The following is a 24,440-nucleotide window of genomic DNA, read 5'->3' as shown; positions in this document are numbered from 1 at the left end:
ACAGAAAAATAGACAAATATAGTGCAAAATATAGACATCAGATATAAATTCTTAAAACTGACACGTTTTGATCACTAAATTGAAAATAAAATCATTTTTCCTACCTTTGCTGTCTGGTAATTTCATGAGTCTCTGGTTGTGTTTCCTTCTGACTTTGTATCCTTTCTTTCATTTCTTTCTTTCTGCACTCAGTCCCAACAATTGTCCCTTTCTATTCCCTCCCTCCTTCCTTCCTATGTCCTTAGTGCCCCCAGTGCCTCCTTCCCATGTCCATAGTGCCCCCCAGTGCCTCTGTCCCCTGTCCCTAGTGCCCCCAGTGCCTCTGTCCTGTGTCCTTAGTGCCTCCAGTGCCTCCTTCCTGTGTCCATGGTGCCCCCAGTGCCTCTGTCCTGTGTCCCTAGTGCCACCAATGCCTCCTTCCCGTGTCCATAGTGTCCCCAGTGCCGCTGTCCTGTGTCCTTAGTGCCCCTAGTGCCTCCTTCCCGTGTCCATAGTGCCCCCAGTGCCTCTGTCCTGTGTCCCTAGTGCCCCCAGTGCCTCCTTCCCGTGTCCATAGTGCCCCCAATGCTTCTGTCCTGTGTCCCTAGTGCCCCCAGTGCCTCTGTCCCCTGTTCCTAGTGCCCCCAGTGCCTCTGTCCTGTGTCCTTAGTGCCTCCAGTGCCTCCTTCCTGTGTCCATAGTGCCCCCAGTGCCTCTGTCCTGTGTCCCTAGTGCCACCAATGCTTCCTTCCCATGTCCATAATGCCCCCAGTGCCTCTGTCCTGTGTCCTTAGTGCCCCAATGCCTCCTTCCCATGTCCATAGTGCCCCCAGTGCCTCCTTTCTATGTCTTCCCTTGCCTTTGTCCCTCCCCCGAAGCCAGCCTGCCTGCCTACCTCCTTCCCTCCCTCCAGTGCCTGATTCAACACCCCCCCCCCCCGCGGATTCAAAACCCCCGCCCACCCATCCGTCCGTGTACCGCTGCTGCCTGTCTGTCTACCTCCTTGCTGCGCTGATTCAAATCCTGGGCCGCCCCCGCTGCCTCTTGCCTTCTTCCCGACGTCAATTTTGACATCGGAGAGGAAGTTTGGCCAGCCAGGCAGTGATTGGCTGTGCCGGAACGTCCTCTCCGATGTCAAAAGTGATGTCGGGAAGAAGGCAAGAAGCAGTGGCGGCGGCCCAGGGTTTGAACCGGCGCGGCAGGGAGGGAAAGTAATCGCCCATCCTGGTGTCCCCGCGCACAGCTTTGGGAAGCTATCCCTGAAAACGGGACATTTCGGTGTCTCGAAGCGGTGGGTTGGGACAACGGGACGGTCGGTCCAAAAACGGGACGTATGGTCACCTTATCCAAATACGACCCGGAGGTCAGAAAACAAAGATGAGGCTTTGTGGGGGCGGGGCTAGAAGTGGAACAGGGCATGGTTGGAGGTGGAACGGGGCAGGGCCATGTGTCTGGATTTCTCCGGACAAAAAAATCTGGTAACCCTACCTTAGGCGGATGCGTGGGAAGAGCAATAAGGGTGCAGAAGAGCAATCAGAGGGGAAGAGAGATGAGAAAGCCTACAGACAAGCAGAAAATAGAAATGGAGATAAAAGATGAAAGGGAAAAATTGTACCCAGATAGTCCTACTGAATATCACTGGATAGTTAGAGCTAAGGGAAATATCCTGGAACCTACAGTAGTTAGCTGGATATTTCCCATTGATTCCAGTCCCATTCATTTCATCCTTTAAACTGCTACCTTCTGCCATAACTTTACTTTAAATTCTTTATTGATTTTTAATCAAAAACAGTGTCATACAAATGAAATGTCCCCGATGAGACTGTCTCATATATTAAACATTAAAATACCTAGTTACGCTAAGGACAATGTGATTTTATTAGACACATGGAAAACAACTAAATTTATTGATAAATTAACAGATGTCCCTTTAATGAAATCTACTTTGCAGTCCTTATGGTTAAACTCCTAGATTCAAATAGGCAGTGCTGGAATCACTTGGAAGAACTAGATGCAGGCAGGAATTCGGACATTAGATGATGTTATATCTAATGGAAATCTGCTTGATTTTTCACAACTGCAACAATCATTTGGAATTTTAAAATCTCAACAATATAGGTGGTTGCAGTTGAAGCAGACTATTCAGAGTGGGTTCCCTGAATGGAAAAATTTAAAAACTTATTTTAGCCTGCAGATCCTTTGCTACCAAACTGATCTAGTAGGACATCAGGTTGCTCAGTGGTACAAATTGATTTCTGGATTTTTGAATAAAAAGCCAAAAAACAGTCTTAGAGACATCTGGAGCATCGAGATAAAACAGTATATTTCTGTGTCTTGTTGGCCATGAATTTGGACTTGGAGATTGAAATGTACAGTATCAGCATCTATGAGACAAACATAGTTATTTTTGTTACATAGGATTTTCTAGACCCCAGTTCGATTAAATAAAATAGATAGTTCTAAGTCTAATAGATGCTGGCATTGTCATATTGATAGAGGGACTTTGGATCATCTGCTATATTTTTGTCCATTTATATTAATATTTTGGAAGTCAATCTGGGGACAAATAAATCTAGTTTTAGATTCAAATGTTCCATTATCATATGAAGCTATAATTTATGGAACGATTTTACATGTGAAACCCACTCTAGATAAATATAAGAGTCGTCTATTTATAATCCTAACAGGTATAGCCATTCAATTGATTTCAAGTAATTGGAAGAACCATGATAGAATAAATTATACTTTTTGGTGAGTGAATGTGTGCACTATATACAGATACGAACGAATTAACGCAGAGTGTAGGGGTTTTAATGAGGTATTTAATAAAATTTGGAGCCCATTGACTAAATTTGTAAAAACATAATAGTGTATTTTCATCATATCTTTCCTTTGGTTTATTTATCTTTACACATCCAGGGAGGGTGGGGGGGTTGGAGGGAGGTGAGTAAATATTGATAGTGATATTTGGTAACTTTATTTTTCATTTGTATTATATATTAGATTATATTGTGCTATTATTATATGCAAGAAAATGAAATTATTGTATGATATTTATGTTACCTATACAGATATTAGTGTAATGTGTGTACTACCTACTGTTCTTTCATAACTTTACTTTAAAGTCTGGATGAATCTATCCTGCAACCCACTGACCCCATAACCAGTCATGGATCCTGTATCACGGTGCACAGCAGGGCAGAAAATTTTACAGTACCACTGTTTTCACAGTAATATGGAAGATTTACCTCATTGCTTTTATCCCAGAGGTCAGAGAGATGATTCTCTTCTTTGCCAGACAAGATGTATTTTCTAAACATTTTGGCAAATAAGTTAATAGGTCAGTATTAATCTAACTTGGTTTTCAGCTTTGAAAAGGGACAGCTTAGAAACATAGAAATACAAAATCTATTGTAGGCTTCTCAGGTATTTTGCTAATTATTTGATCACTTATTTGACAAACATTTTTTTTTAAAAAGCAATGAGATGGATGACCAGCTCAGTGGCGTAGTAAGGGGGTGGAGGGTGTGGACTGCCCTGGGCACAATGTGAGTAGGGGGCGCTGGCATCTCTCTGCTCCAGCCCGCCACACCTGCCACGCTTGCGCCATCCCTCTGTAGATCTTCGCTAGCACAAGCAACTTCTGCCTATTGCTCACCTCAGCCCGGTTTCCCTCTGAATTCCGGGTCATGGGGCCAGGAAGTGACATCAGATGGAATTCCAACGCTGGTGCGAGGAGCATGCTGCAGAAGCCATGCACGCTGGCAAAGATATTTAGAGATACGGAGGGGGGGGGGAGGGAGAGTGCGAGTGGGGGATGCGGAAGAAGTGGATGCATGAAGAGGAGAGCACAAGGGGGCATCTCAGACCTGGGCACCTTACTATGCCACTGGACCAGCTCAATGTTGAAGATCCTCACTTTCATATATCCATTGCCCTCTACAGAGCTGAAAAGGGTGTGTTTAACCAGCAGACACAGGACAATAAGAAAACATTAACATCATTAAGAAATCAATAAGCACGTTCTGCAAGCCCCTGCCCTACAAACCCCGTGGTATTCTTAATCCATGGGATTTATATAGTACTGAAAACAAAACTTTTGGGCAGCTTGGCTTGCATTATTTCCAAATAGAAAAAATATCAACAGAGATTTGCAACAGTTTTCACTGTGGGTTATTGTTCTAGGGCATAAGAATTTGCATTATTTGATCGCTCCAGGGAATGCCTCATCAATCAGTTCATAAAATACCCATGTTCCTAAAAAGCGTGGGTACTTTACTTACAGACAGGTAGGATACTAAAGAAAGCCCCAATTTCCACATAGTAAATGCTATTTTACTTGAAAAAAGGGCTTTGATTATTGCCTGTAAGTCTGGTATTTTGATGTAGTAACCAATATATGAGCTTGAAGTCTTATAAATGGATGACTGCCACTGCTTGATGGAAAAAAAAGGATTGATCAAAGCTGAATATTGTGATGTTGTGTAACATTCTTTCATAAGCTAAGCTACTACTGTGTGTACCTGCCCTAAAACAAACCTGCTTTTGCACGGGGCATCTGTGTGGGAATGTCCAAATCAATATGTTTACACTGTCCCATGTATTTGTTTAATATGGCACCTTTTTGAAATGCATGTCAGGGCACACAGTGCCAACATCCAGAAGAACCAGCCATTTCAGTAAGAGAAGCATTCGTAAAAGATTGGCATCACTAGGGGGGGGGAGATGTAAGTGCCAACATTTACCAATGACAGTGTTGGATTTTGCAACATTGGACAACCAGGATCAGACAGTTAAGGAGCTGAGTGGAATAACTTTCTAGGCAGTGCCGGATTTACCTATAAGCTAAATAAGCTACTGTTTAGGGCCTGACAATCTGCAGGGACCTCATAAAAGTTCAGAAATTTTGGGAAGGCTCTGAAGATTTTATGTGGCTTTTCATCATACTTATTTAAATGTTTGAGAGGTGGAATTACTTTCATCTGTACTTTTAAAATGGCTTCATATGTAATGAATTTAGGTAATATTTTAATCATAATTTTTCTGTTTTCAGGCTTACTGGTTTTCTGATTTTACAAACAAGTTCATTATTACTTATCGCTGGGTTTTGCTAAGCAGCGTAAGAGCATTTTAGTGGAAGCTGGCGAGGTAAATGTTCTGACACTCATATAAATTCAATGAATGTCAAAGCATGTGTGTGATTTTAGACATATTTCTGTTTCGATTATGAGCCCCATGTTTTTTTTAGGATTTAAATGTATAATCACACTGGAGCAAGAACAAAAATAATCTCTTCAAAAAACACTATGGGCCTGATTTTGGAAACGACCTCTGCTGTGGTAGGCGCCTACCAAGTGTCAGTCACTGGTAGACGCCACATCCAGAATTGCGACTAAATATAGGGCCAGCGTTTTACAAGCCTACATTTAAGGCATATTACTCGCGCCTACAGAAGCACCTAGGCACGCCTACGGATGCCTATGGCAACTTCTGGTATAAGCCACGCCTATGCCAGGCTTAGGCATGCCTAGATGCCTCCGTATGTACACAAATAACGCCTACATTGTAGATGTCATTTGCCACATTGAGTTTTTTAAAAACATGCATCCCAATTGGTCTGTTAGATAGAGGTTGGATGCCTACCATCGCCTACAATCGAGGTGCTGTTTTGAGAATCAGGCCCTATTCTTCTTAGGTGCCATCAATTTGTGCTCAAGTCCTAGTGACCTGATGAATTACAAATCTAAAAAGAAATTGGTTTTGTGCTAGACCAGTGAGGTCCTCCAGCATCATCCCAATGGTTGTTTTCAACGTGTCCAACCATCTGGTTTCAGGTCGCCCTCTTCACCTGGCTTCTTCGATCTTTCCAAACATAATGTCCTTCTCCAAAAATGTCAAAATACAAAATAATCAAACTGCCAAGGCACATGAAAAAATCAGTACTTATATGTGTTGTGGAATACACTGAACTGTTAGTCCAAAAGCTGTAACTTGAGAAAAACAGCTGAGTCCACTAAGAAACACACTTAGCCAGCAGTCCAAAAATAGTTACTTCATAAAGCAGCTGAGTTACTGAATGATAAATAGTCTCCCCTCAATAAACGCCCAACACCGGAGGTTTCATTGTAAGAAACTGCTTCAGTGACTAGGGTGGAAATATCAACATGGAGAAGTCATGCTACTCACGTATAATTGATAATGTTGCATAATTTTGATTGATTTCATGTACAGTAGCTATTAGTTTCTGGTCTGGTTTTCTCCAGAAATATTTTTGGATGATGTTTTTTTTGGGTTTTTTTTGGTATTGAATACCAGCCACACCAAAACAACTTCCTGCAGGCACTGCAGTCCTGGATATTCTGCATTGGTCCCCATTTATGGCCTGGCATTACATATCTGGATATAAATCAAGACTGTGGTGACCAATAATTCAGAAAAACGCTGAGCACTGCAGGCTGAGCATTGACCCCCTCGTATATCTAAATCTCATCACTTTTGATTGTCATAATATGTTGTATTGATCAGAAGCAGGTGATTACCGGTAATACTCTTGCTCCCTCTGTCTGTTTTCATACTCCTCCTCTTTCATATTACTCTACATATTAGTCTTTCAGAAAACTGTTTCAGAACTGTACAAGGCCGTTTTCAGAAGGAAGCAAATTTTGAATCGTACTCATACCTGGCTAGGCGGATCCTTCTTCGTGCAAGTGCTCCAAGATATCTCCTTAAACTGTCCTAGAAATTAAAATATATATATATATATATATTAAGGCTTAAAAAGAACAAGCTGTGCACAAAATATTGGCTGCTATTTTTTTCAGCAATATTTCACTGTAGTGAAATTTTTAAAATTTATTCAATTTTTAACATGTTGTACACTTTCTGTAAAATTTGAAAATAAAAAATAATATAGAAAAAAAAATAAAAAAAATAAATAAAATTTATTCAATTTTCTATACCATTCTCCCCAGGGAGCTTAGAATGGTTTACATGAATTTATTCAAGTACTCAAGTATTTTCCCCTGCCTGCCTGCCTATCTAATGTACCTGGGGCAATGGGGGGCATTATGTGACTTGCCCAGGGTCACAAGGAGCAGCGTGGGTTTGAGCCCACATAGTCAGAGTGATGAGGCTGTAGCTTTGACTACATAATAATAATAATAATAACTTTATTTTTGTATACCGCAATACCACAAAACAGTTCAGAGCGGTTTACAGGTTAAGAGACTGTACATTTACAGCGAAGTTACAGAATATCAGAAAACAGTTCAGAGCAATTTATGCAATGAAGGTACAGAGAATTAGTTAACAAGTGTATGGTATAAACCAGTGACAATTACAAAATGATCCAATAACTGTTGCAAGGGGGGTGCAGAAAGGGGCAAGGAAAAACAACCGGGGAAGAAGGGGAGAAAGGGTAGGGAGGGAGGCGAGGTTGGGATTATTAGTTTGGTAGGGAGGGCGGGGGTTGGAGGAATTTATCAAAGAGGTATGATTTGAGAGATTTCCTGAAGGATTGATAAGTTGGGGCAAGAGAGATGAGGGTGGACAAGCAGTCATTCCATTTGCCAGCTTGGAAAGAGAGGGTTTTGTAGAAGAATCTTTTGTAGATGCATCCTTTTGGGGAGGGGTAGGCAAACAGGTGGGCATTGCGTGTACGGTTAGAGCCTGGGAAGGCGAAGTGGCGTGACAGATATATCGGGACTGAGCCAGTTAGGGTTTTGAAGCAGAGGCAGGCGAATTTGAAGATGATCCTTGCTTCGAACGGTAGCCAATGAAGTTTTCTATAGAAAGGGCTGATATGGTCTGACTTTTTGAGCCCATAGATGAGGCGGACGGCGGTGATCTGGATGAGTCTTAGTCGTTTAATGGTTTTCTTGTAGGAGCCCAGATATATGATGTTGCAGTAATCCAGGGAGTTTAGGATTAGGGATTGGACCAGCAAACTGAAGGTGGGGAAATCAAAGTAATGTTTGATGGAACGGAGTTTCCAAAGGGTGGAAAAGCATTTTTTGACCTGGGCATTAGTGTGATCTTCCAAAGTGAGGCATTAGTCCAAGATGACTCCGAGGATTTTTATAGTGGAGTTGATTGGATACGTTAAACCATTAAGTTGCAGGGTGGTGGACGTTAGTTTGTGGTTGGGACTTGCAAGGAAGAACTTGGTTTTTTCTGGGTTTAGTTTCAGTTTGAAGCGTGTGGTCCAGTTTTCTACCATGGTGAGGACAGTTGAGATGTATTGTTCTGTCTCATGTGACGGTGAGGTGATGGGTATGATGATTGTAATGTCATCTGCGTAAATATAGGATTTCAGGTTACGGTTCGATAACATGTGTCCCAGTGATGCCATGTAGATATTGAATAGTGACGGGGATAGGGGGGAGCCTTGGGGGACTCCGCAGGGGTTGCTCCAGGTATGGGAGAAGGTTCCGTCATTATGGACTTGGTAGGTTCGGTTTTTTAGGAATCCTGTGAGCCAGGTTAGTACTTGTCCGGAAATGCCAATGGAGTCGAGGCAGCTAATCAGAATGTCATGGTCTACTAGGTCGAAGGCACTGCTGAAGTCAAACTGGAGTAACAGTGCGCTGTTTCCCAGTGAGAATAGTTGGAGGAGGTGATTGGTTAGTGAGGCTCACACACTTATCACAATTATCACACACTTATCACAATTATCAGATTTCAGGCTCCTTCATTCAAACAATGCATTAACTCTGAAATCGCCAATATTGTGCATTGGCATAGGGTACCCATTATGGTATCCAGAGGATTTGTTTTAAGAAAACAATAAACCTTACACAAGGTAATGACTAGGGGTGAGTTACTTCTGGATTTTTTGCCTCCTGTTTTAAAGCTTCCCCTCCCCCCTCCTTTTACAAAGACGCACAAGTGGCTGCTGCACGATAATGGCCCTGAAGCCCTTTAAATTGGGGCAGTTACCGCAGCAGCAGCCATTAGCGTGGCTTTGTAAAAGGGGGTGAGGGGGGTTATAAGTTAAGAAGTACAAAGTTTTGGAATAAATGTTGAAAATGCAGGACTGGTTATGTTCGTATGAAGCAAAATAATTTAAGATATCTTGCATATTGTGCCATCACCAGTGGCGTACCTAGCATATGTGACACCCGGGGCCCATCATTTTTTGACCCCCCTCCCCATCTGTATGAAAAACATGATTTTTAGTAACAATCCACACGTCACACAAGAGTACCTAGGAAAAGGCAGCATCTTACATACTGCAGTGAGCAGTACAACATCAGTACACCCATTGTAAAACTAAACAAGCCAGACTAGTACAGATCAATCCTACACAGTCAATCCTAACAGAAAACCATATCTTTTCGAACACACAGAACACAGAAAAACACCTTCGCCTAGTATGTAATCACAAACTAACCCCTCCCCCTTTTACAAAACTGTAGTGTGGTTTTTAGCCATGGTGGTAACAGCTCAAATGCCAACGCTAAAAAACGCTCTACAGTTTTGTAAATGGGGAGATAGAATAAAAATACGTAGACAAAGGTTAAACTGAAGCACCAAAAAGCTGGACTCTGCATATAATGCAACACCACAGAAACAGCGATGCATCTCCCTTAAAGCAAAAAAATAAATAAATAGATTTTTTTTTCTACCTTGTCTTCTCTGTTTTCAGCTTTCCTCATCTTCTTGTCACTCTCTTCCTTTCATCCACTGTCTACCCTCTTTCTGCCCCTTCTATATGGCATCTTCTCTCCTTCTATTCCTGTTCTAGAAACTTTATGCATCCCCCTTCCATTTCTCCCTTCACCCCCATTAGTCTGGCATCCATCTTCCTCCCTTCCCTCCTCCAATGGTCTGGCATCTCTCCTCTCGTCTTCTTCCCTTCCCTCTCCCACACCTACATGGTCTGGCATTCACTCTCTCCTCTCCCTTCCCCCCACTTCCATCTGCCCTTCTTTTCTCCCTCCAACCCAATTCCATGCAGTATCCTTCCCCCTTATGTCTCTTTCCTGCAATTCCATCAGCATCTGCCCATTTTTCTCCCTCCACCACGCTTCCATACCACCCTGACCCCCGTTCTCACCCTTCACCATGATTCCATACCACCCTGACCCCCCTTTGCCACCCTTCACCATGATTCCATACCACCCTGACTCCCCTTTGTCATCCTCCACACCCTTCCATACCACCCTGACCCCCCTTTGTCACCCTTCAGCATGATTCCATACCACCCTGACCCCCCTTTGTCACCCTTCACCATGATTCCATACCACCCTAACCCCCTTTGTCACCCTTCAGCATGATTCCATACCACCCTGACTCCCCTTCTCACCCTCCACACCCTTCCATACCACCCTGACTCCCTTTCTCACCCTCCACACCCTTTCATACCACCCTGACCCCCCTCTGTCACCCTTCAGCATGATTCCATACCACCCTGACTCCCTTTCTCACCCTCCACACCCTTCCATACCACCCTGACTCCCTTTCTCACCCTCCACACCCTTTCATACCACCCTGACCCCCCTCTGTCACCCTTCAGCATGATTCCATACCACCCTGACTCCCTTTCTCACCCTCCACACCCTTCCATACCACCCTGACTCCCTTTCTCACCCTCCACACCCTTCCATACCACCATGACCCCCCTTTGTCACCCTTCAGCATGATTCCATACCACCCTGACCCCCCTTTGTCACCCTTCACCATGATTCCATACCACCCTGACCCCCTTTGTCACCCTTCAGCATGATTCCATACCACCCTGACTCCCCTTCTCAGCCTCCACACCCTTCCATACCACCCTGACTCCCTTTCTCACCCTCCACACCCTTTCATACCACCCTGACCCCCTCTGTCACCCTTCACCATGATTCCATACCACCCTGACCCCCCTTTGTCACCCTTCACCATGATTCCATACCACCCTGACCCCCTTTGTCACCCTTCAGCATGATTCCATACCACCCTGACTCCCCTTCTCACCCTCCACACCCTTCCATACCACCCTGACTCCCTTTCTCACCCTCCACACCCTTTCATACCACCCTGATCCCCCTCTGTCACCCTTCACCATGATTCCATACCACCCTGACCCCCCTTTATCACCCTTAAGCATGATTCCATACCACCCTGACTCCCTTTCTCACCATCCACACCCTTCCATGCCACCCTGACCTCCTTTCACCACCCTACTATGCTCCATTCTTTCTCCATCCCAAAGGTCCTGCGATGACTACTTCTGCTCCGGATGGAAGAGGTAAGGGGGCTGGGCCAGCAGATGCAGTTAGTTGCGGCAAGATCCCGTGATGACTGCGGCTGCTGGTCCACCCCCCCCCCACAACGTCACTTACCTCTTCTGGAACAGAGGCGGTAGACGGCGCAGTCATCGCGGGACCTTCGTTCACTTCAGCGCGGCTGCTCTAAGTACAGCAGTTGCGTTGAGGTGCCGTTTGGAGCAGCGCGGGAGGTTCTGGATCCAGCCGGCTGTGTACCCCCTTGGAGCGTGCACCCAGGGTGGGCAGCCCCCCACCCCCACCCCCTCCGTTGGTACACCACTGGCCATCACTGTGCTCTGGTGGAAAAGTAGAGCTTTTCTTGTTCTTTTTTCTCTCTAGATCAGGGATTCTCAAACTAGTCCTCAGGACACACAAAGACAGTTTGATTTTCAAGACAGCCACAATAAATTTGAGTGAGATAAATTTGCATGTACTACTTTATCGCCAATGTGTGTTAATGACTGGGTTCTGAGGCCTTTTCCTTCCAGTTTCCCATGTCTCGCCACATTTTAATCCAAACACCAGACCTGTCTAATGCATTATCTTGGCGACCAAAACGCACTTATATGAATGTTTTACTTTTTTTGACTATGCTCTCATAACTGCAACAGAACAACATGTGAAGTAATCAATAAATATTGTTCTGTTGCAGTAATGCATTTGACCCCTGAGGAAGCCTTTATTTGGTGAAACGGGTCCCTGTTGGGCACTTATCGTTACTGCTACAACTCAAGTCGTAAAAAGATAAGTGCCGGTTCTTATCACTTACTTTTGTATATTCAGCACTATTGAATGAGTAACACTATATACTAGCACTTTTGAAAGACTTAGCTCGATGAAAGATACCTTTGTCCTGCTTAAACTGTGGTATATATCTGTTATGATTGTACAGTGCAGGCATCTGAGAGCATAGTCAAAAAAAAGTAAAACATTCATATAAGTGCGTTTTGGTCGCCAAGATAATGTATTAGACAGGTCTGGTGTTTGGATTATCTGTCGATATATGTGACCTGTTCCCATTGTTAAGCATTTTAGTGTCACCACATTTTAACACAGAAGAGTGGTGGTATTATGAAAAAGAACATAAGAATAGCCTTACTGGGTCAGACCAATGGTACATCAAGCCCAGTAACCCGATCTAACGGTGGCCAAACCAGGTCACTAGTACCTGACCAAAACCCAAAGAGTAGCAACATTCCATGCTACCGATCCAGGGCAATCAGATTCTATTCTCCCTCACAGCCCAGTATTTTACTATAAAAAACAAATATGAATTTGAAAATACTATGAAAAGGAGAGCTCTTATGCAACTGAAGCTACCTGGAAATGGCAATGAAGAGTAACTAAAGGGAGAACAGAAAGAAAACATGGAAGCACATAGATTGCATATGCTACTGAAGAATGCAGAAGATAAAATTATGTCGTAAAGGGTTCTGGAAACAGTGATAAATGGGTGGGGTATACAGAGGCATGGTGTCTCAAAAGAATTTGCACGTGGAGGTGAAATGGGATGAGAGGATGTGGAGGAAGGGTTCAAAGCTGGGGGGGTATAAGAGAAGGGGGTCTGAAGTGGAGAGGACACAAGGGAAAGGTTTAAAGGTACAGGGAGATGGAGAAAGCCTCAAAGTTGATCGACTCATATACAGTATATAAATCTTCATGGCTGTCTATCCACTAGAGTAGTACAACACAGGAGAGTCAAATCCACAAACTCAAGAATGCAAGGCAAGGAGTGGAAATGTCCAAAATAGACTAGTGGACTCAGATGTATTTCCCAACGATCCTTTATTTCACCAAAAAAGTAACTCAATGACTCGACATGTATATGTTTCGGCCGAAATGGCCTGCCTCAGGAGTCTTACAAATCACATAGTTGAATGGGAATGATCAGTCCACATACAGGCATTTGCTCAAATCGTCCATACACAGCCATGGAAAATTGGAAGCTCCATACTAAATGCTGGAGTACATTTGATTCCGTATGCACATTTCGGCTGAAACATGTACATGTCGAGTCATTGAGTTACTTTTTTGATGAAATAAAGGATCATTGGGAAATACATCTGAGTCCACCAGTCTATTTTGGACATTTCCACTCCTTGCCTTTGCGTTTTGGTGTCTATCCACTAGTCCATCATGCTCTAGACAGAATTCTGCACTGAAACTCAGTATATGCATAGATATTCATAAATTGTCTTTGTTTGGTATTAAATAACATACTTAGATTTGATGATCTTAAGTCTATTGTTAGAATTAAAAAGATGACTAAGCGCACTTTGCTGAAGTAGACTATTAATATGTAACATCACACTTTGCCTGTCGTGGATGATGACTGACCTTTGTTGTAGGCTTGACTCTGGGAAACGTTAGGCACTCTTCCTTGTCATTGAGAGCATCATAAATAAGGAATGCACTATTAATATGCCGTCCTTTGCCATGTGTCCATTCTTCACAGTTATACGCCTCAACTCGAACCCCAACCTCCACACTGCAAGAAACACATACACATAACATCTGCTTCCATAACTAAATTAACATCCACAATACTAACAAAAAAATACAACCAAGATAAACATGACAGAAGAGGTGTGTTGTATTAGCACCACATGAAACAGAATACTGTAATGTGATCCCACAAAATTATGGAATACTCTTAATGCACACAGTAGATATTGTTGATATTACAGTAGATATTGCTGCTGTTTAAATATTTTGTCACTTTCAAGTTTATTAAAATTTGATATACCGCAAGCATTTATGATGGAACATGTATGCCCACCAATCTCCCCCAATCCTACTCTACTGCCATATAGGTGCTACCTGCAGCCATAAAGGCTATTGGGGTTGTAGACAGGTGGTTATAGTGGGTTTTGGGGGGCTCACCATAACATATAAGGGATTTCTGGTGAGATGTTTACCTGGCACCTTTTTATGATGTTCACAACAGTGCCCTCTGTTGCCATGTCTGGGTGGCTAGTCCATTATATGATTGGCCCCTGCCATATCCAAATGGTCTTGTTCTGGGCATTTGGGACTTGGATGAAATTTTGGTCACAAATGTTGTATAAAGATAAACGTCCTGGCAGTCTGGACGAACAATAGCCTGGACATCCAGACAGACGATTCTGGAAAAAAATATTCTAGACGTATTTTTCGAAAATGGGCATTTTCCCACTGCTGACTTTGGGTGTCTAGCACTATACACCCAAATTGGACTTAGATGTATGTTTTGATTATGCCCCTCCATGTGTAATTCTAGTCACCTCATCTCAAAAAAGATATATGATAGAGTATATTACCAGCAAATTTCTGGAGTGGCCATGAAGTCCACTTTTGTCCCATCAGTGGCCAATTGATATATGATCTTTTTTGAGAACTTAAGGATTTACATGTCTCCTTTTTCAGAATGTATCTATAAATGGTATAGATAAATTGATGGCGTGTTGCTTTTATGGCAAGGTTCTTTAGTTCAATTAATGTCTTTTTCAGTTTAGCTCAATTCTTGTGATGAGCATCTGAAATTTACCGTGTTTTATTCCAGTTATCACATCAATTTTATGGATTTAACTATCGTACAAGAGCCCAAAGGATTTGCTACGAGTTTGTATACTAAACCAACTGCTAGGAATGCTTTGTTGAATTATTGCAGTTGTCACCGTAAGAAGTTGTGTGACAGCCTTACTTTTTCCCAATTTATCAGGATTCATCATAATTGCACCAAATTAAGGGACTTTAACGGTCACGCCAAGATATTACAAGATAAATTCATGGTAAGCGGGTATCCCAAGTCAATAGTCAAGTGGGCTTATAAAAGAGCTTGATATTGTAATAGAGACCTTTTATTGAGCCAGAAGCCAAGAAGAGAAGATTACAAGATTGTGACATGCGTTGAAATTTTTTGCAAAGGGAACTCATGTGGCAAATGTCATTAAAATATATTGGAACATTGTAAAAACTCTTCCTAATTTTCATGATACATTTTAAGCCCTGCACAAACATTAGTTTAACATAAAGCATGTTGTTCATCTTTACCAAATGGGTTCTTTAAATGTCTATCTTACAGCATTTGCACTATAGATTTACAAGTTAAGGAATTTGATGGCAAGACATATTTTATTAGACATCATTTGAGTTGCAGGTCTACTTACATTGTGTAAATCATTTCTTGCCCTTGAAAAAATATTATGTTGACTTTTCATCTAGATCGTTTAGAATGAGGATGTTAGAACACAAATCTAATATATAACAAGGCAGGATTACAGAAATTTTAGTGGATCACTGCACTGTTTCAACATTCTTTCAATGCTTTGAAATGTTTTGCGATTGACTGTGTGCCTGTTCCTTTAAGAGGAGGAAATAGGAAGAAGAAGCTCTTGCAATGCGAAACTTGCTGGATACACCGTTTAAAATCTGTAATACCATTAGGGTTGAATAATATAATGCAACTGATTTTATTTTATTGACTCTTAAGCAAACACATCCAGGGTGGGTGGGAGGGGTGAGGGTTTTGTATTGGAATTTCATTCAGGGAATATATGGATGGTTTCCTGTAGGTATATACTTTTTCTGATTATTTGGTGGGGGAGGGGGGAGGGGAAATAGTTGTGCATTAATGTCTATAAGTTTAATGTGCATTTCATGTAATTTTATGTATATTGAAATTGTTTGCACAATGGTAGTTTGGAAATTTAATAAAGATTTAAAAAAAGAAAAAAGAAAGCAACATGTTTTTTGGATGAATGGAGTGTTGTGACTTAATTCTGATTTTTTTTTCTTTTTTATATTGCATTGTGAATGGCTATATATTGGTCTCTTAAATATGTGCAAAGCTGGTTGGGTAAATTGATTAAAGCATTTGTTGGAGAACTTGGAGCTAAGTATGTATTTCTTGATAAATGGATAGTTGTGCAGATGTTCAATGAATATAGTTTGGTGATTCTAACATATATTCTAGTGTTTAAATTGTGAGCTGCGATTCATTATTTTTGATTTTTAATCCATCAAGTAGGACTAGGAGTCATTTAAAGTTATTTGGACAATAGTGGCTTGAACATCAGAGAGTTTTAGGAATTGGATGCCAGTAAGGAAATTTAAGAATGAAGTCTGAGCACACGCAAACGTACTATTTAATGTGCATGCACGGCGTCATTTTGAACCTCAGCGCCATTAGTGAGTAACCCACGCTGTGTAAGCTTGCTCGGTCATTCAACAGCAAATATTGTTTTGTTCTATTTTTATGAACTTGGTTCAATATCAAAGTACTGACGAACTACATTTGGGTTTATTTGTAAAATGTGGAGCAGCTTCTCGAATATGACCCCAGAATATGACCCATTTAGATTGGTGAAACGGGTCCCATTGGGACAGGCCTGCATACAGAGATAAGGGTTGGTTAAATTAAGAGTGCTTGTTAAGTCGAGTTTAATACTCTGAATAGGCAACATAGCATTATCACTTTGTTTGCCATGTAGTGCTGGCTACACAGAATTGAATTCAGTATTTTTTATAAGCATTATTAAGTGTTTGACTTTTGTGCTGTACCGTTTTGGGTTTTTCATTGATCTGTCACTATTTAGCATTGAAAGTCATTTACTATCTAATATTGAAAGTTATGTTAATTATCACTATACCTGTATTGAATATTATGATATGAGAGTATCAGCATTTTTGCATTTCACTTTAATGGGGTTCATAATCGAAACGGAAATACATCTAAAAACCTGCCTAAATCAGTATCTGGGCAACCTAAAAGACAGGTCATCCAAGTGCTGGTAATTAAAACAGGTTTTAGACGTATTTAAAAACAGCTTAGGCCTTTTCAGTGCTGCCGTGCGCCCAGAGTGATAAGGGGGGTGTTTGAAGGAGTGGTTAGGGCGAGAGGTAAGTGTGATGTGGGCCGACCTAGACTTAGTCATCCTGCAGCGATAATCGAAAGTTCAAGGAGACTTCCTAGACGGAACTTATACGTTGTGACTTAGGCAATTTAAAAACAGTTCTAAGTGCCCAGAAGGTATCCAAAGTGACCAGATAACCACTGCAGAGACAAAGTACAGACTCCCTCACACTCCCCCCAGTGATCACTTCCCATTGCCATAAAAATCGTAATTAAAAAGTACATACCTGTCTCCGTAATATCAGCACCTGGCATAGGAAAGCCTAGTAGAATTGCAAAGAGATGTCTTATGTAGTCTGGGGGGTGGGCTAATGAACCATAGAGGAGGACCCAGGCCCATAAGCCACTCTAACCACTGCATTCATGGTGAAACATGTGCACCCCCCAAAACTCCCCAAACATTACTGTACTGCCATATAGGTACCACCTGCAGCCATAAGGGCTATTGGGGTGGTAGACAGGTAGGAATAGTAGATTTTAGGGGTGTTTTGGGGGGCTCACCATGACCTATATGGGAGTTGTGGTGAGAAGTTTATGTGGCACCCTTTTTGTGAAGTTCATAGCAGTGCCCTGTAAGATGCCCCACTATTGTGTTGCCATATCTGGGTGTCTAGTCCCACTTTGCTGGTCGCTCCAATGTCTAAAAGGTCTTTTTCTAGGCCCTTTTAGGAATGGATGATTTATTGGATGAGAATGGGGTATAAAGATAGATGACTTAGCGATCTGGACAATCAAACGGCTGGACGTAGAAGTAGATGATTAAAAAAAAATAATAATTTTGGACGGATTTTTCGAGAATGGACTTTGGACGCTGCCGACTTTGGACAACTAGCGACTTAGGCCCATAACAGACTTAGACGTATACAGGTATGTGTGTGACATAAGAGAGAGGTTTTTTTTTAGGATCAATGATTAAAATCTGGAACTGATTTCTGAGATCCTTTTTCGTCTTTTCTAAAGTTAACACTTACTGTGAAAGTCTTTAGAAGCTTGTTGTTTTGACAGAATTAAAGATCTCAATATGTATACTCTGGAGGAAAGGCGGGAGAGGGGAGATATGATAGAGACCTATGTGGCATAAATACACATGAGGCAAGTCTCTTTCAATTGAAAGTAAACTCCAGAGCATTGTGCTCTTGGATGTCTAAATGATACCAAACTTTTAGATGTTATTTACAGAATCTGCCCCAAAAGATCTAGGAAATAAGTTTTGATAATCGGCACATGGATGTTTTGGCAATTAAAACATTTAAATGCCTGTTTATGCCATTTTTGGGGCAACTTTCTTTTTTGAAAATGAGCCCCATATCATCTAATCAACTTGAAAAAAATAACACAATGAACACCAAAATTTACAGTTTATAAACCCCTAGAATCAGGAGCCCCATGTATAATTGCTGCAGAATTTGCAAATTCTTGCCTCATTAATCTTTAAACCTCTGCCATTGAAAACCAGGGATTGAAAATACAGCTCTGTATGCTTCCTAATAAATATTATACAATTGAGATTTTTTTTTTAAGTTAACTATTCTATCACTTTGTTACTGTCAGCTAAAACATCTTTAGCAACCAGGTCCATTACTGTCCATCTTTTGAATGAATTGTGCACGAGCGGTCTCTAAAAGAATGAAACATAAGAAATGTGCTTACTTCTTTTGAAACGTGTTGTTTACTATAGCATTGAAGACAAGGCGATCTCCTACAGTGGAAGGCCCTCGGAACTTAAACATATCGACTGACTTCAGGGTTGGATAAGCACGGCAGAGGCGACTACATCAAGAAAAAGCAGAATCAGAAACATAATAGGACCATATTCTTGCTTTTGTTGGTGTCTGACAGAAATAAGCAGAGGCCGGGGATTTTGCTCAGCTACAGGAAAGAATGGTCCAAGCAAATGATGTTCCTAAATTCACCATCTGAACAAAGCAAAAATAGCAACTATGCTAATGAAATAAAAACAATAAGTATCGGTATTAGTAGAACTTGTTTTAGTGGTCTCATAGGCACTATTTCTTCTAAGCGGAATGGTATACTTCCACCTGTAGTCCAGCCAGTGTGGGGTGCTGTTTGAAAGATGCCTTCAACTTACCTTAACTAATAGACAGGTTTGCTAACTTTTTCTTTCAGATTTCCTTTTTCATTCCCCATCCAAATTGTGTAATCCTTAAGAGTCTTCCTGTCCTGTCATAAAATATATTTCTTCCCCTTTCCCCTTAGATCATGTACATTGCAATGTCTTTGTATATCACTTAGAAATTGGATAGGCGATTTATCAAATTTTAATAAAAACTTGAACTTGAAACTATCACATTTTCTATAGTGAGAGACAGACAAGCTCTGTGGAACTCCAGAGGACCTGCCAGTCCTTAGTGATGGAAAATACAGTACTGAAGCACTGCCCCCACTGGCCACAATGCAGTTCGAGGACTCCCACTGAACATAGAATAGATGGAAGAGTGCTTATAGGGCTACCATATGGCTCCAGAAAAAGGAGGACGGATTGAGACATCCGGCTTTTACTTCTATTGAAACCAATGGAAGTAAGGAGGACAGATAGAGACATCTGGGCTTTATTTCTATTGAAAGCAATGGAAGTAAAACCTGGATGTCTCAATCCAACCTCCTTTTTCTGGAGCCATATGGTAACCCTATAGGCAGCAGAATGGAGTGGGCCACAGGAGTCATGGCCCCATCTATTTTTTTGACACACATCATCAACAACCAAGGAGTTGGGGGAGCAGAGTCAGAGCAGGGTTTGTTTGGCTCTCCCAAGCAAAAAGATATTCCTTTGCTCCTGAGAAGACTAACCATGTATTTGTTAGCTATGGATCAATTGAGATGTTGTGATTGTTCATATTATGGCTGGTTTACACAGTCAACCACTAAAATGGATCAGGCAGCTGCAGCTGAGATTTGCCACTACTTTCCCATAGCCAAACTATACCATGCTAGGCATTGATATGCACATGTATTAATCTATCTGCAATCAAATGTTGTTAATAATTTAGCAGGATGTATTCAGGAAATCATACTAATAGCATTAAGCTGGAAAACTAATATTAGTATTAGTAGTAGCTAGGGCCTAAGGGGAGCATCAGGGATGATTAGCCCATTCCTCATGTAGAAAGGGGCCTTTGGAAAAAAAGTACAACACTCCCCTGATATTCGCGGGGGTTCCATTCCAGGAACCCCCATGAATCTTGAAAAACCGTGAATATGGTTTTTCTTGGGGGGAGACTGGAGAGGGCAGCGGGAGAGGCAGGAAAGAGCAGCTGGAGTGCCGGCGAGTGAAGGAAATCACTCGCTGTATGCTCAGACTGCCTCTTCCGGCACTAAAGTCTGGCCTTACCAATCAGGAGCTGCGTGTCAAAGCAGCTCCTGATTGGTAAGGCCTGACTTTAGTGCAGGAAGAGGCAGTCAGAGCATACAGCGAGTGATTTCCTTCACTCGCCGGCACTCCGGCTGCTCTCTCCTGCCTCTCCAGCTGTCCTCTCCTGGTCGGCGGTTCGCGGTTGGAAAATACCGCAAATGACCAGGACCACGACCCGCCGACTGCGAATGACCGGGGGAACACTGTATATATGTTTAATATTTTTTAGTTGAACAGGTAATACATAGAAATAAAAGAAAACCTAAAAAAGAAAATAAGATGATGCCTTTTTTAATGGACTAAGGGGTCCTTTTATTAAGGTGCGCTAACCGATTTAGCGCGTGCTAAAGATTAGTGTGCGCTAAATGCTATGTCATCCATTATATTCCTATGGGCATCTTAGCATTTAGCGTGCACTAATCTTTAGCATGCGCTAAATCGGTTATCGCACCTTAATAAGAGGACCTCTAAGTTAATACATTTTTTAATTAGCTTTTGAAAGTAACCCTTCTTCAGATAAGATATTCAGAAATGAGCATAAGATGAGAGGGAGGATAGGATAGAGACATTTAACATCTCCATAGTGTTAATATACAGGAAATAAGTGTTATTCAAATGAAGGAAAACTTAGGGTTACCAGATTTCCTGTTTAAAAAAAGAGGACACCTGGCCCCTCTCCATTCTACCCCCAGCCCTGCCCTCACATGAACTTCGTGTCTCCTCATCTCTTCACCTCTGATTGTCAATATCTTCTCCACTGTATCGCTTCTCTCCTGTTCCTCTTCACTGCATAACATAACTACTTTGTCACTCTCTTATTACCCATCCACCTCTCCCATGAGACTCATATATGGTATATTCTGATACCGTATATACTCGAATATAGGACGAGAATTTTGTTCCAAAAAAATGGCCCAAAAATGGGGGTCTCGTCCTATATTTGGGTCATCACCCAATGACCACCTGACATCCTCCCAAACTTGCTGCAGCCCCCCCACTCCCCGCATACCTTTTTTCGCATTCCTGGTGGTCCACTGGTGTATGGACAGGAGTGAGCTTTCCACACTCCTGCCCCACGCTCTGTCCTTCCTTCCAATCTTGCGGCCAGCAGCCAGCGGTGCACCCGACATGCAGAAGCAAGCTTTTCGATCTCCCTCCCGGTCCTGCACCACTCCCTGAAAGGCTGCCACCAGTTCTCGCAGGACTCAGAAAGCTTGCTCCTGCCCATACACCGCTGGACCACCAGGGATGCGAGAAAAGGTACGCAGGAGAGGGGGGTAAAAATTGTTAGTATCGGCCGGGACGGGAAACGAGAGGGATCCTTCCTTTCCCGGCCTACCATTAGACAACCAGAGGGGGAAGAGGGTACAGGGAAGGAAGATGGGACAGGATGCAGAGCCTGGCAGGGTGCAGAGCCTGGCATGGAAGGGGGCTGAGTTCAGAGCTTGGTAGGGCAGGGAGGGAAGGGAGCTGGGTGCAAAGCCTGGTAGGAAAGGGAGCTCAGTTCAGAGCTTGTAGGGCAGGAAGGGAGGGGGGCTGAGTGCAGAGCCTGGCAGGGGAGGGCATGAGGGAGGGGACACTGTGTGTAGATCCTGGCATGGCACTTTAATATTGAGCCCCCTTCTTATATTCAAGTCAACCATTTTTCCTCCTTTTTGGGGTGGGTGGGAAATGGGGGTCTCGACTTATATTCAAGTATATACAGTTTCTATCATAATTTGATCATTTCTGATCTGAAGAAGATTCAACGTCAATAGCTAATAAAAAAAATTATTATTAGCCAATAAAAAAGGTATCATTTCATTTTCTTTTGTTTTATTTCTATCTAATTACCTTTAAAAGAGGGCTGACACAGCTATCACATCATTTTAATTGAACAGGAAATTAATTTGGCTACTGGAGTTTTCCTTATTTATAAACAAATTTGCACACTTTTACAGCTACAAATCTGCCTCAACTATTTCTACTTTATTTAATGGGTTATTTAAAAAATTATGAATTCCAAGATTTTGAGGACTCCTGAAAAGCCTGATAGCACCAGCAGATTCAATCTGATTTTGTAACATGGCAGTAGCTACTCTTCAATTTGTCCCTACATTTTTTCCAGACTAGAATAATACTTAAGAAATTTATCCTGCAGTCCAAAATGTATTCAGTTACTTCTTTTTTTCTTGCTTGTCCTCCAAGCCTGTTCCCATAACAACGTTAGCTGATAGTTTGAAAAGGAAAACCTAGTTGCAAAGCTTCTTAACAAAAGAACTGTGGCGATGCCAAGGACCGGAGGCCAAACCAGTGCCCCAGTTTCATTGTAAAGACAGCTTTGTGCTATTAATGCTTCGCCTTTTCAGTTTCAGCAGTCAACATCTTTGCCATGCAAAACTTACAATTTTAGAGAATTAAAGCATCTATTTGATTTTAGTTAGTCTCTTGCAGTTCAAAACTCCTTAGGGAAGCAATTAGGCTATCATCTTTCTTTTTATATCTATGAAACCGGTCTGGGCCACCGTGCATCCTTGTTTTTCAAGTTTTTTTTCCTTAAAATTGTCTTAAGATAGACTCCATTGAAAAGCTCAGTAAGGATGGAAAAGCTCTGCAGCTTCCAAAAAACAAAGGATTAGTAGAAAAAGCACAGGATTTCTTGGTCAGTTTGTTTGTATAGTTTTGAATAGCAAATCTCTTTTTCTCAAGGACACACACACTACATTAAAAAAAAAACCCACTAAATTGAAGCAGGTGATCTCCAGAGACCACAATGAGGCATTACATAATCAACTAAATACCCAAAAGTAGTGAATAGTCATGAAATCTGAGATAATCCCACAGCTATAATGAGGTGGCACAATAATTGAATACCAAGCAGCAGTAAACAGCCATGAAACATAAGATTTGCACAACTAGAATAATATATTCAAGTGAAGACAGAAAAGCAGAAAACAACCTTGCTGCGATGGTAGCGACAGTCTCCATCCAAGCCATGATTTGACCTCCAAATGTGTTTCCATGGTGGTTTCCATGAGGGGGCAATACTAACTCGATGCTCTGCACATGGGTATGTTCTGTTGAAATGGCATTGTTTTCTTGATCTTGAATTATACCTAAAACCCCAGGACAATTTCATGTATACTTTCATATTTGAAATGTATTGACACTTTCTACAGGGGCCCAAAATATCTGGTACTTCCAATAGTAGAAAGCTAATCTGGATTCACATCTCACTTGCTATTGTCTGGCAATATTCAGCGGTATTTTTTACCTCACAATCTTTTTGTTAACTTTAATAGATATGTCAGTCCTTAAATTCTGATTGGCCATAGCTCCCTTTATACAGAAAAATCATTTTAGAAAAATGTGCACATTCCACAAGAATAATGGCCACATCAGCATCACCTCTTTCTCCCAGATTGACCGAATGGTGTCTGACATTTTGATGGTCATTGAATTATGGATGGTAGAATTTAATTTAAAACTCAATACTGAGAAGACTAAATTTTTCTACGCTTCACCGAATTTGAAGGAAGATGTTTCATCAATTATCTTAAATGTTAAAACCTATATAGTTCAGTCTTCCATCAAGATAAGTGGTGTGATTTTGAATCTGAACCTAACAATGAAAAATCAGGTTGACTCTATGGTACGCAAGGGTTTCCACACATTGTGGAAATTGAGAACCATAAGAGCTTATTTTGACATAAACTCATTTATTTTCTGTTTTTTAAAAACAATCTTTATTGATTTTCCAAACTTCAATAGTGCAATACATAAATATATCACATATAATAAGTCGATATAAACACATTTAACTTGCAAATATACATAACCAACCATTTTCTCCCATCCACCCACCCACCTAATGATAATTTAATAAAACACAGAAGCCTTTACCTTTTCCCTTATGTACTTGTAAGCAGTGACGTACCAAGGGGGAGGCGGGGGAGGGGAGAGGGCG

At 41.7% G+C, this 24,440-nt stretch overlaps 1 protein-coding gene across 1 annotated transcript in view; it reads right to left on the bottom strand.

Moving 5' to 3' along the window:
* ACOT12 (acyl-CoA thioesterase 12) overlaps window positions 1–24,440 on the bottom strand; it is an 84,435-nt gene that overhangs the window by 16,469 nt on the left and 43,526 nt on the right. The window contains exons 6-10 of the mRNA XM_033924347.1: window positions 23,433–23,589; window positions 18,775–18,894; window positions 13,569–13,719; window positions 6,659–6,714; window positions 3,228–3,291 (exon numbers count right to left, since the gene is read on the bottom strand). Coding sequence (XP_033780238.1) covers window positions 3,228–3,291; window positions 6,659–6,714; window positions 13,569–13,719; window positions 18,775–18,894; window positions 23,433–23,589 — 548 coding nt within the window. The remainder of the gene's footprint in view (window positions 1–3,227; window positions 3,292–6,658; window positions 6,715–13,568; window positions 13,720–18,774; window positions 18,895–23,432; window positions 23,590–24,440) is intronic.

The sequence above is a fragment of the Geotrypetes seraphini genome, chromosome 1 (assembly GCF_902459505.1).
Source record: "Geotrypetes seraphini chromosome 1, aGeoSer1.1, whole genome shotgun sequence".
Taxonomy (NCBI): domain Eukaryota; kingdom Metazoa; phylum Chordata; class Amphibia; order Gymnophiona; family Dermophiidae; genus Geotrypetes; species Geotrypetes seraphini.
The sequence above is the reverse complement of the archived record's forward strand: the minus strand, read 5'-3'. Positions and strand labels throughout refer to the sequence as shown.